The sequence below is a fragment of the Diceros bicornis genome, chromosome 5 (genome assembly GCF_020826845.1).
Source record: "Diceros bicornis minor isolate mBicDic1 chromosome 5, mDicBic1.mat.cur, whole genome shotgun sequence".
Taxonomy (NCBI): Eukaryota; Metazoa; Chordata; class Mammalia; order Perissodactyla; family Rhinocerotidae; genus Diceros; species Diceros bicornis.
Window position 1 is genome coordinate 46,211,228 of NC_080744.1, and position 21,609 is coordinate 46,232,836.

At 38.3% G+C, this 21,609-nt stretch overlaps 1 protein-coding gene across 1 annotated transcript in view; it reads right to left on the bottom strand.

Annotated features, from left to right (window-relative positions):
* Window positions 1-241: 241 nt before the first annotated feature.
* Window positions 242-21,609, bottom strand: part of ATP8B4 (ATPase phospholipid transporting 8B4 (putative)) — a 162,180-nt gene continuing 140,812 nt past the window's right edge. Inside the window, exons 19-22 of the mRNA XM_058540543.1 lie at window positions 19,482-19,727; window positions 7,412-7,550; window positions 4,422-4,552; window positions 242-2,443 (exon numbers count right to left, since the gene is read on the bottom strand). Of these exons, the coding sequence (XP_058396526.1) occupies window positions 2,162-2,443; window positions 4,422-4,552; window positions 7,412-7,550; window positions 19,482-19,727 (798 nt within the window). The 3' untranslated portion in view covers window positions 242-2,161. The remainder of the gene's footprint in view (window positions 2,444-4,421; window positions 4,553-7,411; window positions 7,551-19,481; window positions 19,728-21,609) is intronic.

Consider the following 21,609-nt stretch of genomic DNA (forward strand, 5'->3'; position numbering starts at 1 on the left):
CATATCATCTGTTTTTAAACAGCCTTATTTAATTTAAACTGAATTTGCAAACTTGGACCATTCCTAATCTTTCCCATCCCTTACATATAGGTCCAATTGGTTCATTTTACTATTGACTCTGATCCTAAGAATAATGTACATTTTCCCCAGACATGTAAAGGAGGAGGAAAAAATTCAGTTGACCAATGTAACAAAAATTCTCCCCAATGAGTTCCCAGTAAAGAAGAGACATGACATCAAATACCAATAGTGCCAAAATATTTACCAAAAGTTTTCAAATCTTTCAAAAATGTTACAAAAAGCGAGCAAACACAGTGAAACTAATGACAAATCAGACATTGAAAACTAACATCTGGGTAAGTCTATGTAGGCATGTAGGGGAAAAGGAAACATCTATGAGCATCTAGTATGATTAAAGCACTGTATTAGGCTCTTTTACACATATCTCATTTGATCCCATTTAGGAAAAATTATCCCAGACTTGGAAATTAAGGCCAAAAAGAAAGGATTGTGTGATCAATTAATATCATGCTAGTCCATTATCCATTAAGCCCACTCATGGGCCATCTGACTCTCCTGGGAAATATAACTTTGTTTGACTAATAATTCAATAGAGATCAGATTAAGGCCCCTGTAAAGTTGGAGGTTGACGTGTAGAAAATTGATAAGGCATGATGATGATTTATTTTTGCTTCTGATAGAGAAATTTACCTCCAAGATCACAGTTTTATTTCCCTGTAGGACACAGTTTTATACCTTACTTTGCAATCTCATTTCATCAAGGCCTTTCCCCCTGATTACTTAAATTCCCGTTCTTCACATTCTCTTCAAACTGCTCTGTTATTCTGATGATGAGTTAAATGGAACTTGACTCATCATCTATTCATATGAGAATTATGTTTTTAATGGTTTGAGAATTTGTGCTTTGACAATCCTCAAACAACCACATGAGGCAGGTAGTATATCCTCATTTTACAGAGGAAGAAACTAAGTCTCAGAGGAGGCACGTTACCTGTCCACATGATAGAGGTAAGACGTAATAGAGCTGGAGTTTGAACACAAATCCTCCTGAATTCTTTTACAGGAACTACACTGGGGACTCACATGTGGACTGAAAATTTGGACTGGACCATCTCCAAAAAATCAACTTTATCTATATATGTTTCTATGTTTGAGTTACAAACATGACTGTGATTATCAAATGAAACTAACTCTGAATGACCTAAGCCTGAGCATTTAAATAGCAATTGAAGAGATTGCTTATTAATCTGTTTGGTTTCAAATGTGAACTTGTTAAAATTGGAAATATTGAAGGTAATTGCCCGTACACTACATGAAATACTATCATTAAAGTGTGAAATTCCAACGCTTTGCTGGTTCCATTAATGATTTTGGATGACACAGGGCAAATTACCACTGAGGTCGTTATACAAGTCATTGAAAACTATTTAGAATACTTACTAGAGAGCCTCTGACATTTCATGAACAAGTCCCTGAGAGCTTTTTGAATATATTTGACCAAATTACCAGCCTATCCCACTATAAAGATGCTCAATCTACTTTGTCTCTAGACTAGTAGAAAAATGAGGAACACCAACATGTTTTTCTACTCTTCAGGCAGGAAGGAGATTTGTTGTTCCAGCTGAACACACAGAGAGATATCAAGACTGGAGAGGGACTAGCTGCTCTTAGTCTGAAAGCACCTTAGTACACATTTTAAATCTTAAAGGTGTATCCTGGGAAAGGCTGATCTTACATGTATGTGTTTATCTGTCAACAAGCATGCTTTTCAGCTGGGATATATACCTTTTGAATGCACCCTTTTATCCACCTGAAGATCCATTCATTGTATATGCAGATTTACAAGTTTTTCTCCATAAATAAGATTCTGAAGTTCAGGTTGATTGGTATCTAGGTTGATAAAAACCTGTGCTTGTATTGTGAGGGTTTTGTCCACCAAATCACGAATTAGACAATGACCAATAGGCCTGGTTTCTCATAGTGTACACCCCTCTTGATGGGCACCAGCAGCTGTCTGCCACAGATTTAAATTAAGTAAGGCAATCTGTCCCACCCCCAGCCCCCGATCCCAGACTCAGGAGCCAGCTGAATTTTAGCTCCAGCTGAAGTGAAGAGATATGTGGTTCAAATTCATCCTGACTCACAATTTCACTGTTTTATCCTGGCTAAAGCTGCTCACTGTGTCTGTGGTTTTCTTACATAAATTTTCAATCCAGCTAGTGCTATTATACAGTGTCTTTTCCAACCCTGATGTTGGGGGTGGATTTTTAGCTCGCATATTTTTTCCAGATGTGATAAGCTCTCCATAGCCCTCTTGGTGAGCAAAAGCATATCCAGATCTTCTTGAGCTTGATCTGCGAGTCTGAGGCCTTCGCCTACGTAGTGGCCTTGCCTTCTTTTGAGCCTTCTGCCACTGACGGATCTGGAGAGGAAGAAGACTTGGAGTGAGATGATGCATCCAAATGATCGACTCCAGGCAGTGGGCCACTTTGTGAAGTAAAAGCCTTCTCAGTAAAAACAACATCTACAATAACAAAATACTCACCTTCATTGCAAAGGGAAGTTTTTCACCTGAAAACCGAGAAATTTTCCACCTAAAAGATTATACTGGGCACTGGTCAGTTTTTATTCCTACCAAGAGACTATTAAATAAGCTAAAAGTGTTAAGACAAATTTCATTATTGCTTCCATCTTATCCATCCTTCTTAAATGAATAGGAACATACTTGTGTACAGAAAGATTTTCTAAAATGCACCACCCAAATACAGTCAGTATAACAATTTATAGTCCCATTCCCCCCAAACAGGCCTCTTCCCTCTCCTTTAGAGATTCTTAAGATCCAATAGTCATTAATACCTGAACTAGGAGAAAATTTAGAAAATGAGAGTCAGAAATTTCTAACTCTGGTGTGAGTAGCTCAATGTACCATGAGATTTTCAGGCTTTTAATTTCTTGGGGGGGGTTTTATAGCCTTTTGAAGAGCTCAACATCATTTGGGTGGGTTTCCAACACTTCGTGCATTTCCCTGTAAAGTTGAGGAGAAAAAGATCCAAGGTTTGATGCAAGCGATCTTGTTCTCTGATTCAGCTCATCTCCTGGAGTCTGACTTGCATGTCAGGAGAAAGCCGTTGAAAGCAGAAAAATCACGATCTGACTAAATATTGGAAGAAATGAGCATCATCTTTCTTCCTTCAGCTCATCCATCATTTTCTGGGTTTACATCAGAATGAGCTCACAGAGCCAAAGGGAAAGGACAGACATAACAGGGGAATCCGTGAGTCATTTCAGAAGGAATCTTGTCATACTTTGGCCCCAGAATGTGAGGGAAAGCGTGACAAGGGAAGTTCTACCTCAGTTCCTTTCAGCATCATTGACCTGGTCAATGACCCCATCAGTGTTTCCCCTTTTCATGACAGGGCTATGAATGTGTGTCTCCCCCTTCTCCCTCCTTTTCTCTTTTTATCTGGTCCTGACCTAACTTGACATTGTCTTGCTTATACCCTTCTTCCCATGAAATACTGAAATATGTTCTGTTAATCCCTTGGCTTAGGTATTTCTATAATCTGTTCTTTCTATTTTCCTTCTAACTTTATATTTTCCAATCCAGCCGTCATGTTGCTATTCCCTTTCTTTTTTTTTTTTTTTTTGTGAGGAAGATCAGCCCTGAGCTAACATCCATGCTAATCCTCCTCTTTTTGCTGAGGAAGACCGGCTCTGAGCTAACATCTATTGCCAATCCTCCTCCTTTTTTTCCCCCAAAGCCCAGTAGATAGTTGTACGTCATAGTTGCCCATCCTTCTAGTTGCTGTATGTGGGACGCGGCCTCAGCATGGCCGGAGAAGCGGTGCGTCAGTGTGCGCCTGGGATCCGAACCCGGGCTGCCAGCAGCGGAACGCACACACTTAACCACTAAGCCACGGGGCTGGCCTGCTATTCCCTTTCTTAATCTGTTCGGAAGGTAACATCTCCCCCATGTTTTTGAATCTGCTTACACATTTCCACAAATATCTAGAGTCTCTTCACCTCATACTTTATCACCTTTGTACTGGCCCCTTTCCTTTACCCCAAGTCAATAACTTTCCCTATAGTTTGCCTTTGCCTTAGAACAATTGTCCAAAATGCTTTTAGTGAGCTTCTTTTTAAAAAGTCAACTTTTAAAAGTACCCAATCTAACTTGAATTTATGACTCCCCACCCATATTTAGTCTAGACCTTTATCTTCTTTGGCACTCACAAGGCTAGTACGTTCAGATATGGGCAGTTCCTTCTACTGTGATGTGATGCTGTGTACTTGTAAGTGTTTCCAATGAGAAGGACATTAGCCCTTCCCTGGGCTTCCAATCAGGTAGAAAAGGGCATGATTCTAAGAGCCAACAACCAGCCATCAGCACTCCAACATACCTGATCACTTAGGGTTGGGAACAAAGCCACCCTCAAAAATCTGAATGCCACCACAGGCATAGCTGAAGCCACTGTCGTTAGGAGAATAACAAGCCAGATGCACTTCTGGGTCAAGGAATGTCGTGCATTTCCTATTATTAAAAAAAACATACATTGTGGTTATAAATAAAACTGAATTATTGAATTAATAGACTCTGTCTATTACCGTTAGGTCTTTTTTGAAATGGTGAGGTTGGGACTACCTAGAGAGAACCCCTCAGTATCTTCACCAGTGTATAGAATGTGCAATGGTGATGAGGAGAAGGCAAGAGTGATCAGTTCACCACCCTTGGGAATTGCCTCATGGCCTAATCATTTGGAGACTGCCAGCCAGATGGAGCCATGCATCTCTGATCCAGGCTCAGTCCAGTTTCACTCACGTAGCAGAATTCTCTCATCCAGCCTCAAGATCCCTTGACTACAAAGCAGCCATTATTTTTAAAAGGCACATTTACCCTTATAGACTTGACTAAAACTATCATAGCAAAACTACACAATATATGTCCTGGATGCAGGTACAATCTCAAATAATGGCCTTGGTGACTAGTTATGTCATAAAAGGTGAGATTTATCCACTACAGGGCCAACCTTTTAAATTCAGGCAACAGCCCCAGAAAACCCACCTCAAAGGGACTTGAAGATCTCTCTGACGTTCACTAGGGTATGAAGTACTCAAGGAGATCAGGGATGCTCCTGGGTTTGTGAAAAGAGCATTCCCCTCACTGGGAGCATGCTGATGCAGCCATCCAACATGCTAATGCAATAGAGTAGTGAAACTCATTTCCCAGCCTGAAGCCAGTTTCCTTGCTTTATATTCACACCTCACACACTGGGATGTTCGTTTAACAAAGCAGTAAGTGTCAGTAAGGCAGACACAAATTCTACAGGAAGATGTCAACCCTACTTATATCACCAAAATAAAGTTTTGTCCTTGTTGGTTTTCTAGGGATTTATCATGATACCTCCAATTATCCAGGTTCTCTCTTCCAATGTTAAAGTTGTAACACATTTGAAGGGACTTTGGGTATGAGGGCTTGGCTACTGATTGGTATGTCTACATTTCCTGGATTTGGAGGACAGAATCTTCCTACTAAAGAGCAGTTGATTCCAGCTGCCTGAGCAGAAACCAACTTGGCTCAATTAATTAAATGTCTCAGAGCTCCTTGAAGCTCAATACCTCCAGGCGTGGCTGGAAAAACAAGCTTCACTTTAAAACCACACTCCTGCTTGCTGCTGGCTACTAAGGAAAACAAAAATTTTCTTAAACCCCAATGTTGATCTAACTTTTGAAAAGTCTCATTGGAGCTCAGTAATTAATTCCTGGAATGGCATGTGCTTAGCTAGAGAGAGTGGTCCCCACACAAACTACTTTCTCCAGTTGAGGAATTCCAGTCTCATTATGCGTGATAAAATGCTCTCTTAGGACTGGAAGTCTTCTGGTCAATGCACTGAACTTTCAGATTTGGAAACCAAAAAAAAAAAAAAAGAAAAGAAAAAACTGAAAAATAGTTTTAATGTCTTTCTTTCCTAATATGCTTATTCATAACTATCATGTTTCTACATGGTTGGATTCTTTTGGTAAGCAAAGTATTAATATTACATATTAGGTAAGAGTGGTGCAATTTAAAGCCTTCCATGTGCACGCAGGGTAAGGCAATGCTGAAGAACAACATTCTTAAGTTTATGTGTGAATTTTAATTGAATTACAATCTCAGTTGCCTTTGTCTCAATGGAAATGTATAGCCCTATAGTTGCTCTTATTTTGCTTTCTACATGAATCACTCTTCTAAGAATTGTTTTTCTAGGCTGGATTCCCCAACTAGTGGATGCAAATCTCAGCCCTGCCTGATTGAGTTCAAGATGGCTGTCACCATGCATCTCTCTTTTCCACAGTTTGCTGGGATGAACTCAGAAACATCACTGTTACCAATTTATCTCACACACTAGAGATTTCATAACTTCTGAGAAAGTATATTGTGTAAATCTTGGTGGTCCTTGCTGGGAATCATTTTGAAATGTGGAGTGCAATGGTAGTACACTCCATAGGTAGACCAGATGTACGCTCTTTGTAAACTCTCAGAATCTAAGGGGTTTTAGGAGGTCCTTGGCTATCCATCTGTTGATCAAATCACTCTGCAATGTCCCCAACCAGTAATAAAGCCACATTTGCTTCAGTAAGCATCATTACCATCATCATCATCATCGCCACTACCACCATCATCATGGTTAACATTTATTGAAAAAGCACTAGGTACCAGGCTACATGCTAAGCATTTTATATGCATTATCTCATTTAACCCTCACAGATTTCCTTGAACATAGGAACTGTTAACATCTCCAGTTTAGAATTGAAGATTTTAAGGCATGAAAAGGAAAAGAAACTTGCCCAACATCACACAGTTTGTAAGTGGTAGAGCTGACACTCAAACCCTGGCTGTCTACCTACAGAGCTTACTCTTTGAGCCACTTATGAACTAATGTCCAGCAATTTTTGGGAGGCTGTAATTTATACATCATTTCTTTCTTATCTAAATGCAAATAAGTTCCACAGGTGAACTTTGGCAGAGATGTTTGTGATAATGTAGCATAAGAAGGAGAGCCTAGCATTTCTTTCTCTTCCCTCTGTTATATATGGACTTTTCGTGGGTCTTCAGGAAGCCCTGATATATATGGTGTGCCTCTGGTTTAAAAAGGGACAGTTTCTTGCATCTGGGCTGTTGGGAACCTATAAGCAGCTATCTCGGTGATTATTCTGCATCTGGCAGGGATGTCAGAAACTAATCTTTTGGAGCCTTTTTCAAGCCTGGAAACCTTCAGATGCCTGGCTCAATCAATTCCTAGAGAAAGGATTATTGGTCATCTCTATTCCCACTCAACATAGAAAATAAGTTACAAAGGCAAATAAATGACAGTACGATACTAAGCCCCAGGAGATAGTAGGAATCACTTACCAACAAATGGAAACTGGTTTGGGAAGATGCCAAAGATGCCATTACTGTGCATTGTAAATAAAATGGAGAAATAAGTGGCAATGCTGCCCCAGATGAAGACGTGATTAATGACAGTCCAGTAACTGGTATCCAAGGCTATCTGTAAATAAAGTCAAATACAAAGGGGAGGTCTCTGAGGATTGTAAGAGCATCATTTCACAGAGTGACGTTTCCCCAGAACTGCTCTTTGAAAAGATGGTTGCAACCGTCTAGCTACCAGCCAACCACAGGCATTCCCACCTTCTGCACAACATGGGGGACCGACTTGACATTTCTGGTAGACAACTGTCTTTAGAACTTATCTCTGCAAGCCATTATATCTGCAAAGGTTGAGTTAGAATCAGGAGGTAAAATGTTAAACTTCTTTTAAGTGAGAAATAAGAAAGCAGAATGGTTTCTAATCTCAAAGTTACTTTCCAAATTGCTCTCAAAAGTTTTCTATTGGAAAAAAATTTTTCGGTAGTAAGCAAGTGCAACATTTTATAATCTGTAGATAAATTTTCACATAGCCATTTTTACACAGGCATAATCATTTTACATCAATATTCTAACTCATTTTGATGATCCTTTCTCTTAAATTATTCAAATAATAAGAAAGAAAAATCCCTAATCCTCTTTTGGCATAAAATTCAGAAGCTGGGGATCATGGTGACCTTCGCCTTTCCAATAACTTGTTGTGGCAGTGCAGCTGAAAAAGAGTGGCCTGCCATTGGGGAATCGAGGAAGCCGCTGGTGAATATGAACCCTTGAGTTCTCAGAGAAAGAAAAATAGGTTCTTGCTTCATTATTTGCATCTCAGGAGTCCCAAAGGGTCCAAGTGAAAGTCTGCATTTCCAGCAGAGTCTAGTGCAAGACCACAAATTTCTCACCTGCCTGAAGGCCCTACCTACACAGTAAATAGATCTTTCTCTGCATACGGAGACATACTTTCCCTTCCCACTTAAGTTTACTGTCCTTTAAAATGTTGTCGCATTAAAAGGATGCTGGCAGCCTTAATGTAAACTGCAGGGGTGATAAAGGGACATCAGAAGAATAGAGAGCCCTGCCATCCAAGACTCAGCAAAGAGATGTTGCTTTTCTAGTTCATTTGGCTGTCAAGATATTGAAACAAAATCTCCAACTCTACCTTCCACCACTTGTCAATTCATCACCATCAAGAGATACCAATAGCCTGCCCTGTGTGGGTATGAGAAGGAAAAGAAAAATCACGACCAGTTTAAGAGGACTCAACTACAAAAACAAGAACAGGTGGCGCCTATTGAGGCAGAACTAATGGAAAATACAGACAAGCACTATAACCAAAAAAAAATGTAATGAGAACTCTTAATGGGATACAATTAGATCACAGAAAAAATTCTGGAAGAAAAAAAAGCATTATTTCTGATTTTAAAAATTCAATAGAGAAACCAAATAAGAATAGACTGTTGAGAATTGAATTAATATTCTGGAAAAAACAAATGGAAATAATATCTCACAATAGAGAGTGAAAACTTTAAGAAATGGAAACCATGTGTAAAAAAGATATGAGACATGGATGGCAAATCCATAGATGTCAGATTCATGGGCCCAATATACAAATAATGGTATTTTAGAAAGAGAACAAGAAATAAATAAGAAGTAACAATCAAGGAAATGACAGAAGAAAACGGCTCTGTGATAACAAACAGCAAAGATTTTAAGACTGGGAGGGCAAATTAATTAAAGAAGATACATTCTGGTGACAGTTGTGAAGTCCAAGGATGAAGAACATAAGTTTCTAGATATTACAAAGGAAAGTGAACCAACCTAATATCAAACTACTACACTGAAACTGGGATATAGTGGAACAACATCTACAAAGTTCTGATTCAAGAATCTTACTCTTATCCAATATATCATTTAAATGTAAAGACAAAGAAAGAAAGCTTTGAGCTAAAAAGTACACATTTATGTACCTTTTTTGAACAAATTACTCAAAGAAATTGGTGCAACCAAATAAAAATTAAATCAGAACAAAGACCTCAAAATAGCAAAAGACAAAGAACATAAAAATGGTGGTAAGGAATGATTCTTGTAAATTTATAGTTGGCTCTGAATGAGTAATAATTTGCATAAGAGCTGCAGTATTAATTTAGAAAGAATTTTGCAATAGTCAAAACATACGTTAAAGGAGCATTTAATAACATTCTGGAACTAAAATTCTAAATTATCAACATGCAAGAGTTTGGGAGGAGAGTAGGGGCAGGGAGAGAGAAGTAAAGTAAAAAAATTTCCAAAGGAATACTACTCAGCCATAAAAAAGACAAAACTGTGCCATTTGCGACAACATGGATGGACCTTGAGGGTATTATGCTAAGTGAATTAAGTCAGCCAGAGAAAGGCAATTACCATATGATTTCACTCATATGTGGAAGATAAATAAACAAACAAATAGATATGGAAAAGAGATTGATGGTTACCAGAGGGAAGGGGGGTGGGAGGAGGGCAAAGGAGTAAAGGTTCACATACGTGTGGTGATGGATGGACACTAGATTTTGGATGATGAACACGAGTCAGTCCATAGAGAAGTTGAAATATAATGATGTACACTTGAAGCTTATATAATATTAGAGACCAATGTGACCTCAATAAAATAAATTTTTAAAAAAATTTCCAAAATTGTTTGATTTGGAGGTGGATGAGGGAAGGTGTAGAACAGGATAGTGACACATTTGGTGGAGGATCTAGTATTATTTAATTTTGGTATGTCAGTATGGAAATAGAGATTTAAATGACTACAAAAATAGGGAGAAATCACTAGTAAAATGGGAATACAACAGTATAACTTGTAAATTATTCATGATAAATAGGATATTTAAAAATCACAATGCATCCAAGCATGAAAAGGAAAAAATGGAAATAAAAAAGTATAATTAAAAATAGTTGTAAAAGGACACAAAAGGAGCAAGATAAAATACATAAGTTATTACAGTAAAAATGAGTAACTTAACTGCCTTATCAAAGAAGAAAAACTAACAGAATGAGATAAGAAATAAAAATGAAGCTGATTGAAAAAAGCAAGAAAAGTAAAACTGATATAAAAAATTGAAACTTAAATAAGGATATTTTATCATGAAAAAAAGATAAAAGTTACAAAGAACAAATAACAATCAAGAACCATTGTGTGGCAAATAAAATAGGCTTGAATTGTATAAGATAAAATTTCCAAATATAAGGAGAACGTGATCAGAATCATAATCACAACGGAAAACTTGAATACACCTCTCTCAGTATTTGATGAGCTTGGTGGTGGAGGTGATGATTCTTTGGAATGCTATGGCTGACCCTCTGGCATCCAGATCCCGGTGTGTCAGAGACAAGCTGTAAGAGGCGGTCATAGCAGAGTTTTCACTACGACAATGCGGCCACGTGGTTGGGTGTTGCTCCCAATGGTTCTATGCCTGGTTGTGGCTCTCTCTGGTTCATTTGTTCTCCTGAACGTTCTGGAGCTACCTAATAGCTTTTAATAAACATTTTTAGGTTAAATTAAAGAAATGTCTGCTGCTTGTAGCTACAATCTTTTTGGAAATTAATATGGTAATATTTATGAAATTTAAAATGTATATACTGTCTGACCTAGCAATGAAAAAAACCAAAATATCGTTTTTCATCCATCAGCTTGATAAACATTAGGATTTCTGACTCCAGAAATTTCATTTCTAGGAATTTATCTGACAGTACCTAAAATATATGTACTAGTATATGCATTGCAGATTTGCTTCAATAACAACAACAAAAATAGAAACATCTTGAATGTCTATCAATAGAGGACTGACGAACAAATTATTATATATCCATATTATTAAATCCTGTGCAGTGAAATTTATACAATGTTATAAACCAATGTTACTGCAATAAACAAAAAATTAAAAAAAAAAAAAAAGAAAGAAATCCTGTGCAGCTCTTAAAAAGATTAAGATAGATCTGAATGTGCTGATTTGGAAAGCTGTCCAGAATATCTTGTTAAGTGAGAAAAGCATACTACAGAATAATAGGCAAAGTTACGATCCCTTTTGTTGAATATATGTGTGTGTGTGTCTCAAAGCAAAGAAAAAATGTGGAAGAATCTAAGCTATTGGTAATCATAATGGTAGTTAACCAAGGGAGAATGGGGAAGGAAAGGAAGATGGTTCATTTTATTCTAAACACTTCTATATTGTTTGAAATGTTAAAAGGAGTATTTTGTAATTGAAATTACTAAAAAAGACCTTGATATTTAAAAAAAATAGAGACTGCTAAAGGTTGCCTGTAAGGACACGTAAATAAGATTTCTAACCATAATTATAGACCATGGAACTTTCCTAGGAGTTGTTGCCACAATGACAAGTTAAGCACAGACAATGAGAAAAGGACATGAATGCCACTATCAAAGAGAGCTTCTGCGTGAAATTCCTGAAACTCATCCTATATATTAAGGACAGTAATTTCTGATTGAAGCCAAAATCGCTGAAATTTCATGGTTAAAAACATTTACACACTCAGGTCTGAGAAGTCTATGGTAAAGCAGACATTTTCAGGGCTTCCTAGAAATAAAAATAAGTGTTCGACTAAATTGACAAGAATTGGGAATCTATACATTCCTCAAGTTGAAATTTTGACGTTGAAAGAGGAATCCGTGTGTTTATCATCTACTAGTAGAGTCTCTCTCGATTTTATTCAAGGAGGATACTGGTGTCCTAGGTAGCCCCTCATGGAAGAAAGAGGTGGACCACAAGTTCCCTGTAGCGACTAAATATTTGGGGAGCTACTAAATATTCCACCTATCTTTGTAAAGAAGGGAGGTCCACACAGCTTTCGAGGTGGGGCTCTGAGGTCAGAAGATCTGTGTTCAAATCCTGGCCTGCCACTTGCTGTGTGACCTGGACTGTAACAAGTCTGCTTCCTCATCTGTAATAAGTATAATAGTACCTATGTTTCGGAGGACTGTGAAGACGATTCAATGAGACAATGGGATTATCTCAGTAATAATTCATTTTCGTAGTAAATGTTCAATTATTGGGAGCTGCTGCTGTTGCTCTGAAAATCAGAAGCCCGGGCCGATGCAAGTGGGCCAGGTTTGCTTGCAATATGTCCAGCCTCTCCTTCCTTTGTTCTTCCAGATGGTCTCTCTCTTCCAAACCCCAGGGCTTCTAGCTTTATGACCTCTCTCCCTCATTCTCTTATGTAAACAAAAAAGTATCTGCTATCTTTCTTTATGCTCAGTGTAACCTTTGTTCTCATACTTTCTGAAAATTTGCATTTTAACCAGTCTTTCTGTGGAATAAAAGACTTTGTCCCTGACAGCACTGGAGTCAGACAGGTCTGGGTTCCAATCCTGGATCCGGCACTCGCCGTGTGAATTCAGCCAACTCACTTAACCTCTCTGAGCTTCATCGGTAAAGGGGGACAATAATACCTACTGCAGATTGGCATTGCAAGGATTAAGTATAATGAATGGTATCACTTATAGTGGTGATGATGATACAGCTTTCTGAAAGCTACCACCAAGGAAGGCCTGCTTTGGTCATCTGGGGTAAGATGAGCACGAACTAAGCAATAGGGAGAGTTGGGTACCTCAACCAAATACTTCTCACTTCTTTTCCTCAACTTTAACCTCTCTCTTTGTGTCCCTCTGCCCTTACATTCATTCAACAAATACTTATTTGTGTCTGGCACTGTAGTTTAAGTTAAGTAATAAACAAAGCATGCCAGATGTTGGAAACTGGTATCCATTCAAACCCATTCTGCTGCTAGGCCACTGTCTCTAGCCTGGATCTCTCCTACCTCATTCTCCTGCCCAGAAAGTTCCTCAGTCTCCTAGCTGTTTCAGGGCCTCCAGCACTCAGAATTAATGGTAAGGGTGCAGGTGAGGGCAGGGACAAATCATTAGAAGAGAAATCTATGGGATGGGGTATGTGGATAAGATTTGAAGGACTTCAACCCTGTAACGCAGCAATGAGACCACAGTCACTGAGTGGTGAGATCTAGCACCTCGTCTTGAGAAGTATGACTCCGTGTGTGCATGAGTGTTCCCAACTGCGCCTAACTGCCCTGCAGCCCAGTAATAATTGTGCTGTAGGAAATGCTTGCCTCACATTTTTTTCTTTTGGCTTATAACACTGTGTAAATTTCAGGTGTACATTATTATATTTCAGTTTCTGTGTAGACTGCATCTTGTTCACCACCAATAGTCTAGTTTTTATCTGTCACCATACATGTGTGCCCCTTTATCCCTTTCTCCCTTCCCCCAATCCCTCCTGCTCTGGTAACCACTAATCTTTTCTCCTTACCCATGTGTTTGTTTATCTTCCACATATGAGCAAAATCATACGGTATTTCCCTTTCTCTGTCTGACTTATATTGCTTAGCATAATATGCTCAAGGTCCATCCATTTTGTCACAAATGGCACAATTTTGTCTTTTTTATGGTTGAGTAGTATTCCATTGTGTGTGTGTGTGTGTGTGTGTATATATATATACACCACATCTTCTTTATCCATTCATTAGTTGATGGGCACTTGGGTTGCTTCCACGTCTTGGCTGTAGTGAATAATGCTGAGATGAACATAGGTGTGCATAAATCTCTTTGAATTGTTGATTTCATGTTCTTTGGATAAATACCCCACAGTGGGATCATATGGTATTTCTATTTTTAATTTTTTGAGAAATCTCCATACTGTTTTCCATAGGGGCTGCACCAGTTTGCATTCCCACCAGCAGTGTATGAGGGTTCCCTTTTCTCCACATACTCCCCAACATTTGTTATTTCTTGTCTTGTTCATTATAGCCATTCTGATGGGCATGGGGTGATATCTCATTGTAGTTTCAATTTGCATTTCCCTTATAACTAGTGATGTTGAACATTTTTTCATGTGCCTGTTGGCCAACTGTATATCTTCTTTGGAAAAATGTCTGTCCATATCCTCTGCCCATTTTTTGATCAGGTTGTTCATTTTTTTGCTATTGAGTCATATAGGTTCTTTATATATTTTGGAAATTAACCGCTTGTAAGATATGTGATTTGCAAATATTTTCTCCCAGTTTGTGGGTTGTCTTTTCATTTTGTTGATGGTTTCCTTTGCCATGCAGAAGCATTTTAATCTGATGTAGTCCCATTTGTTTATTTTTTCTTTTTTTCCCTTGCCTGAGTAGACATGGTATTTGACAAGATACTGCTAAGACCAATGTCAAAGAGTGTACTGCCTATATTTTCTTCTAAGAGTTTTATGGGTTCAGGTCTTATGTTCAAGTCTTTAATCCATTTTGAGTTAATTTTTGTGTATGGTGTAAGATAGTGGTCTACTTTCATTCTTTTGCATGCGGCTGTCCAGTTTTCCCAACACCATTGATTGAAGAGATTTTCCCTTCTCCATTGTATGTTCTTGGCTCCTTTGTCAAAGATTAGTTGTCCATAGATGTGTGGTTTTATTTCTGGGCTCTCAATTCTGTTCCATTGATCTGTCTGTCTGTTTTTGTGCCAGTACCATGGTGTTTTGATTATTCTAGCTTTGTAGTGTAATTTGAATTCAGGGAGTGTGATACTTCCAACTTCATTCTTTTTTCTCAGCATTGTTTTGGCTATTCAGGGTCTTTTGTTGTTCCATATAAATTTTAGGATTCTTTTCTCTGTTTCCGTGAAGAATGTCATTGGGATTCTGATTGGGATTGCATTGAATCTATAGATTGCTTTAGGTAATATGGACATTTTAATTATGTTTATTCTTCAAAACCATGAGCATGGAATATCTTTCCATTTCTTTATGTCTTCTTCTATTTCTTTCAATAATGTTTTACAGTTTTCGGCATATAGGTCTTTCACCTCCTTTGGTTAAACTTATTCCTAGGTATGTTATTCTTTTTGTTGCGATCGTAAATAGGATTGTATTCTTGACTCCCTTTTCTGCTAGTTCATTATTAGTGTACAGAAGTGCAACTGATTTTTGTACGTTCATTTTGTATCCTGCAACTTTACTGTAATTGTTGATTATTTCTAGTAGTTTTTTGGTGGATTCTTTAGGGTTTTCTATATATAGAATCATGTCATCCACAAATAGTGAGAGTTTCACTTCTTCCTTTCCAATTTGGATCCCTTTTACTTCTTTTTCTTGCCTAATTTCTTTCGTTAAAACTTCCAGTACTATATTGAATAAGAGTGGTGAGAGTGGGCACCCTTGTCTTGTTCCTGTTCTCAGGAGAATGACTTTCAGTTTTTCTCCATTGCATATGATGTTGGCTGTGGGTTTGTCATGTATGGCCTTTATTATGTTGAGGTACTTTCCTTCTATACTCATTTTATTGAGAGTTTTTATCATAAATGGATGTTGGATCTTGTCAAATGCTTTCTCTGCATCTGTTGAGATGATCATGAGATTATTATTCTTCATTTTGTTAATGTGGTGTATCATGTTGATTGATTTGTGGATGTTGAACCATCCATGCATCCCTGGAATAAATCCCACGTGATCGCGATGTATGATCTTTTTAATGTATTATTGTATTTGATTTGCTAATATTTTATTGAGGATTTTTGCATCTATGTTCATCAGCAATATTGGCCTGTAGTTTTCTTTTTTTTGTGTTGTGCATGTCTGGTTTTGGTATCACAGTAATGTTAGCCTCGTAGAATGAGTTAGGAAGCTTCCCCTCTTCATTTTTTTGGAAGACTTTGAGAAGGATAAGTATTAAGTCTTCTTTGAATATTTGGTAGAATTCACCAGGGAAGACATCTGGTCCTGGACTTTTATCTTTTGGGAGGTTTTTGATTATCATTTTGATCTCCTTACTGGTGATTGGTCTATTCAAATTCTCTATTTCTTCTTGACTCAGTTTTGGAAGGTTGTATGATTCTAAGAATTTATCCATTTATTCTAGATTATCCAGTTTGTTGGCATATAGCTTTTCATAATATTCTCTTATAATCCTTTGTATTTCTGTGGTGTCCGTTGTAATTTCTCCTCTTTCACTTCTGATTTTATTTATTTGAGTCTGCCTCACGTTTTTAATAGAACACTCACAACTGCCTTTATTAAAGAAAATTGATTTGGGAAATAAGACTACTACCCTAGTCCTAAACCCGCAATGTAGTTACTTTGTGATCTTGGACAAATCTTGGGCCCCGGTTTGTTATATCAATTTTATTTAAAATTATACCTGTTATGGTTTTAACATATGCCCACCAATTCTTTGAAATTCCTCTCTTTAGAAAATAGAGCTTAATTCTTCTTCCCTTGAATGTGGGTTGGACTCAGCGACTCACTTCTAATGAACAGAGCATGAAAAGGGAAACATAGCACAGTTTACAATGGAGAAACCTGAAAAACATCGTATTAACCAAGTAACCAAGGTCAGCATCACCAGTTATAAGTCACGTTGATATTATGTGCTCCCTGATAGGAAGCAACAAGAAGGGCATGTCACGTCTTTGTGATTTTTCCCAAAAATCCACAATCTCAGTCTATTCCTAAGAAAATATCAGACAAATCCAGGGACATTCTACAAAATACCTGGCCCCACTAATCTTCAAAAGTGTCAAGGTCAGGGAAGACTCTAGACCTATCAGAGATTAGAAGAGACTAAGGAGATATGACAACTAAATGCAATGCAGTATCCTGGATTGGATCCTGGAACAGAAAAAGGTCACTAACGGAAAATCTGAGGAAATCTGAATAAAGTCTATAGTTCAATTAATAGTATTGTACCAATGCTAATTTCATAGTTTTGACAATTGCCCAATAGTTATGTAAGATGTTAATGTTAACTTTAGAGAAAAGCTAGGTGGGCAAGACCACGGTTGCCGTTGAGGAGATGGAAGGCAGGAAATGGATCTTGGAGAGACAAATCACCAATTAGGCCTGAATCAAATAGACCTAGAGATCCCCACCCAAAACATCTTGAATGGTTACTCTGAGTCCAAAGTGTGAATCCCCTCTGAGGAAGCATGGGTATCATTCTTATAAAACCTTGATAATCAAAGGTAAGAAATTTTATTTAGTTTATTTTTAAAAATCCAAATGACAGAATGCAAAATTCTGTGATTTTTTTGTTAATAAACAATGTTTTTAAAATTGGATTGTTTCTGTGGTCTCTCAACTTGTGAAAAAAGAAGAAATGTAAGTGTGACATTCAACTGTAACAAGAAGTGTGTGCTTTATGGGGAAAACAGCTTCTAAATCTAAACTTAATATAAACACACAGCACCGGCTGCTGTGATAGCATATAAGAAAATAAATTATGGACAAGCAAAAGGAAAAAGAGAAAAAGATATATAGGAATATCAACAGGATTTTTTTTAATTAAAAAGATAAAGCTAACCAAAAATTGTAGGGTTAATTGTGAAAATTAGTTTCACTAAAAACATACAATGCCTGTCATATCTATAAGGAATTTTCCAGGTAATTTTTTACCCTTACTGATACAGCAAATAATGTTAAGGACAGTTTGAAGTATATTTTCCATTTGCTTTGTCCCTCAGATATTGGTTTTTTATCCCAGTTACTACCTTCCAAATCATCTCCTGGAGCACCAAGTCACAGACTTGATCTGGAGGTGAATAAGATGTTACCATTAAAACAATGTCCCTGTACCTCCCACAACTTCCCTCCCCACTGGAAGGAGAATCCAGAGAACTGGAAAGGTGCCCTCATGACAACAAGTAGATCACCTAATTCTCTGGGCTGGAACTATTAGAGGATATACAGACTGCGCTTGGTGATCAAAAAGGCAACAAAATGAAACAGATGTTGGAGTGCCCAATGTAGTGGCAAGAGCTATAAGAAAAGATGGATCAATAGCTTCTCGTGAGGTGATATATACCTCATTCTGGTAATGGACTTTCATGATGAATGCCTTAGTTATGTCAGTTGCTTCCAGGTCACTCCACTACGTATTTCCTTCTCTACTACAGAACTGAATATACAGGAACCAGACACGCAGGGTTCACAAAGCACCAAGATGCTTTATTTAGCTGTGAAACAGACAAACAGAACTCCTTTTTGAGTGGAGAAATCTGGTTCTGCTTTTGAATGCTACTTGTCTGACCCTGAATTTTGAACTCCCAAGATGTCAAGTATTAGATGGCTTTGGTATGAACTTAATGATACTCACTCAGATGGAGCAAGGAATAGCAGAGATGTTCTTTAAAAGCAATATGTTTACATTTGATTCATTGAAACTAATGAATATTTATTGAGTCATGAAAAGAAAGTCTGGGGTTTAATGAGATCCTTTGTTGGATATGAGCAGTTAAGATTTATAAAAGAGATTGTTTATAAGATGGAAAAAGGACTGACCAAAGGCAATTCAAACTCAGTAAAGATTAAGACCTTAATGGATACTTGCCCCTTAAAAAACAAAACAATACAAAAAACAGAGGTCATATTGCTTGCTGTACCCACCCACAGGTACAGATTTTAATGGATTGGAAAGCTTTTGTGAGCTCTACCTCAATATCTAATGGTATTGTCCACCATTCGCATTAAAAAGGAAATAGAAACAAACTCAAGGTGCCCGATGAAGGTCAACGGATCATCAAAAATCTCTCCCACCAGAAGAGCTTCTCTGAATTTGAGATTCGGAAATGCCACAGATATAACATTGAACCTCTTGAATAATTCCACAGAAATGTATTGCCAAATAAACTTTAGATCTCACTTTAAAACCTGAAAGTTATTGAGTCTTATAGAAATCATGGGAAAATTTCTCTTTGTGTTCTCATTGAAAATTTTTCTCCGTCAAACACAAGGAAGTAGTATACAATCATTTCTCTTTACATACAATGCTCAACCAGAAGAAGTGATTCACTGGGAGGTTTCTACTAACATGAAATTTATAGACATCCAATGCTAATCCTCTACATCTGGGAATATATGTTAAAGCTTCCTATTTTCATCGCAAAATGTGTAGTTAAAAAGAAAACCCCAGTATTCTTTTAGAATTATTTTTCCCCCAACAAGTAGATAAAATCAGTCAACAACAAAAGGAAATTTTGAAAGTTGTAAAGCCATCAAGTTAAGATATTTTTTACCAACAGGGTTACCTGCACACTGACCACAATGACCAAGGATGTGGCTATGATAACTGCAAAAGACTGGTAGTCTGCAATGTGCTGCCCATCTTCTCCAGCCATGTTATAAAAGGTCCCGAAGGGGATGAAGAAAAGGGCTAATGAGGTGTAGATTCCATGTGCCATGCAGATTAAAAATCTACGCTTGTTAAAAAGTAAATTCAGCTGTCCAGGTTCGTAGAGCTGCGGATAGTCCATGCTGTTCTGGTCATTCACATCCTGTCAACAGAGCGTAACTTCAGTGGAGGAGGCTTGAGGAGAAGTCAGAAATGCCCTAAATTCCCCGTCTTCGGAAATAGCAAGTACACATCCAAGCACGACCTAAAGTGCACTACTCATTAGCTTGTTTTCATTCTCACAATAAGCCAGAAGATAATAAAACGATCCCTATTTTATAGAGGAGGAACTTGAGTCTCCAAGAGAGATTTATGAGAGGTCACACAGCAATTCTAGCAGAACCAGAACTTGACTTGCACCCAGCAATTTGCCTTCAAATAGAAGTTTGCTTCTTATACTCTCCTGCATCTGTGGTCATGCTCCCAGAATTCTAGCACATTATATGCAGCCTGTGGGCCCCCGGCATCTAACTGCCAAATCAGTGAGTGGTAGCGACCAGGAGATGGCAGCAGAGAGCTGCAGAGTTGAAATTGGCCAATCTGAGCTCCCAACTTTGCCGGGAGGGTGATCGGAGAAGGGGAACAGGGAAAGGGTGAAATTGCATGTGGGATTCTAGGTGGGAAGGGAGCTGAGCCTGAAGAGCTGAGTGTTCTACTCAATGAGGATTCTAATGGCAGTTACCAAGAGTTCAGGACAAAGAATTTAGACAGAAGGAGAAGGCATCATGTTTGGCCCCAACCACATCCTGGGAGAAATTGAAGCAGTGCATCTCAAACTTAATGGGCACACAGGTCTCTTGGGGAGCAGATTATGATTCAATGGGTCTGGGGTGGGGCCTGAGACTCTGCGTTTCCAACCAGGTCCAAAGTAATGCTGATGATTACACTATGAGCACCTAAGCCAAATGCCAAAACCAAAAAGAATGGCAAGGACTGACCACTGGAGACATCAGAGGACCACAGGTGGAGGATAAGCAGCAGCAGAGGAAGCAACACAGGCGTGAGCTCTGGAGGCAGACCAAGTTCCCCTTCCTGCTCGTGGGATGGCCAAGGTCTTGTCAAACCCATGAAGAACACAGACATGTTCTCTTCATGAAGTTCTGCTTTGAGATGCTGCTAGCTGCTTCTTTCCAGTGACTGGTGGGGCTACATGCACAGGCTTTGAAACCAGACAATCCTGAGTTCAAACCCTGCTCTGCTGCTTAGCACTTGTGTCATCTTAGACCTGTTACTAAATCTGTCTGAGCCTCAGTTTCCTGTCTCCAGAAACGCACACAACAGCACCTCCCTCATAGGACCACTGTCATGAGTAAATATGTATGTATTCAGCAGAGTTCTTGCCATACTATAAGTAATAAATAATAACAAATAAAACAGTGATGATAGTAATAATAACAATAGTAATAGCAAAGCAACTCAGAGTCACATGGCCTGGTGCTAGGCTGAGTTCTGTCACTTATTGGCTGATGGTTTTCGGGCAGTGACTTGAACCTCTGAGCTTTGGCTTCCTCCTTATAAAATGAGTGGATCTATAAACGATCACTAAGGCCTTGCAGCATAGCATTCCATGATCACGTGATCAGTTTAGGGGCCCAAGTTGACAAAGTGGGAAAGGAGAGGGGCAGACACTCAACTTGATGGCATAAGGGAACTTATTATAGTTTTTCTCGAATTGCACATTAACCATCTTTTCCCAGAAACTGCTTTATTTTTATTATTTTATTCCACATTCTGGGCAGCTATAAAGCAACAAGAAAAGAAACCCTTGTAAACATGGGTACTTAGAAATGAATGTGCTCCATCCTTTACATCTCAGGTCTTTGGTAATTCATTACTTTTTGTAGAATTCCACAAAATACGCCTTCCACAAACTGCTATTTCTACATATGAGAAGTGAGGCTTACAGTGGACTACAAAGCAACAGAATGGGAGACTGGAGTGAGCTCATAACGTGAAGATTTATATTTTGCAGTAGACGGCTTTGG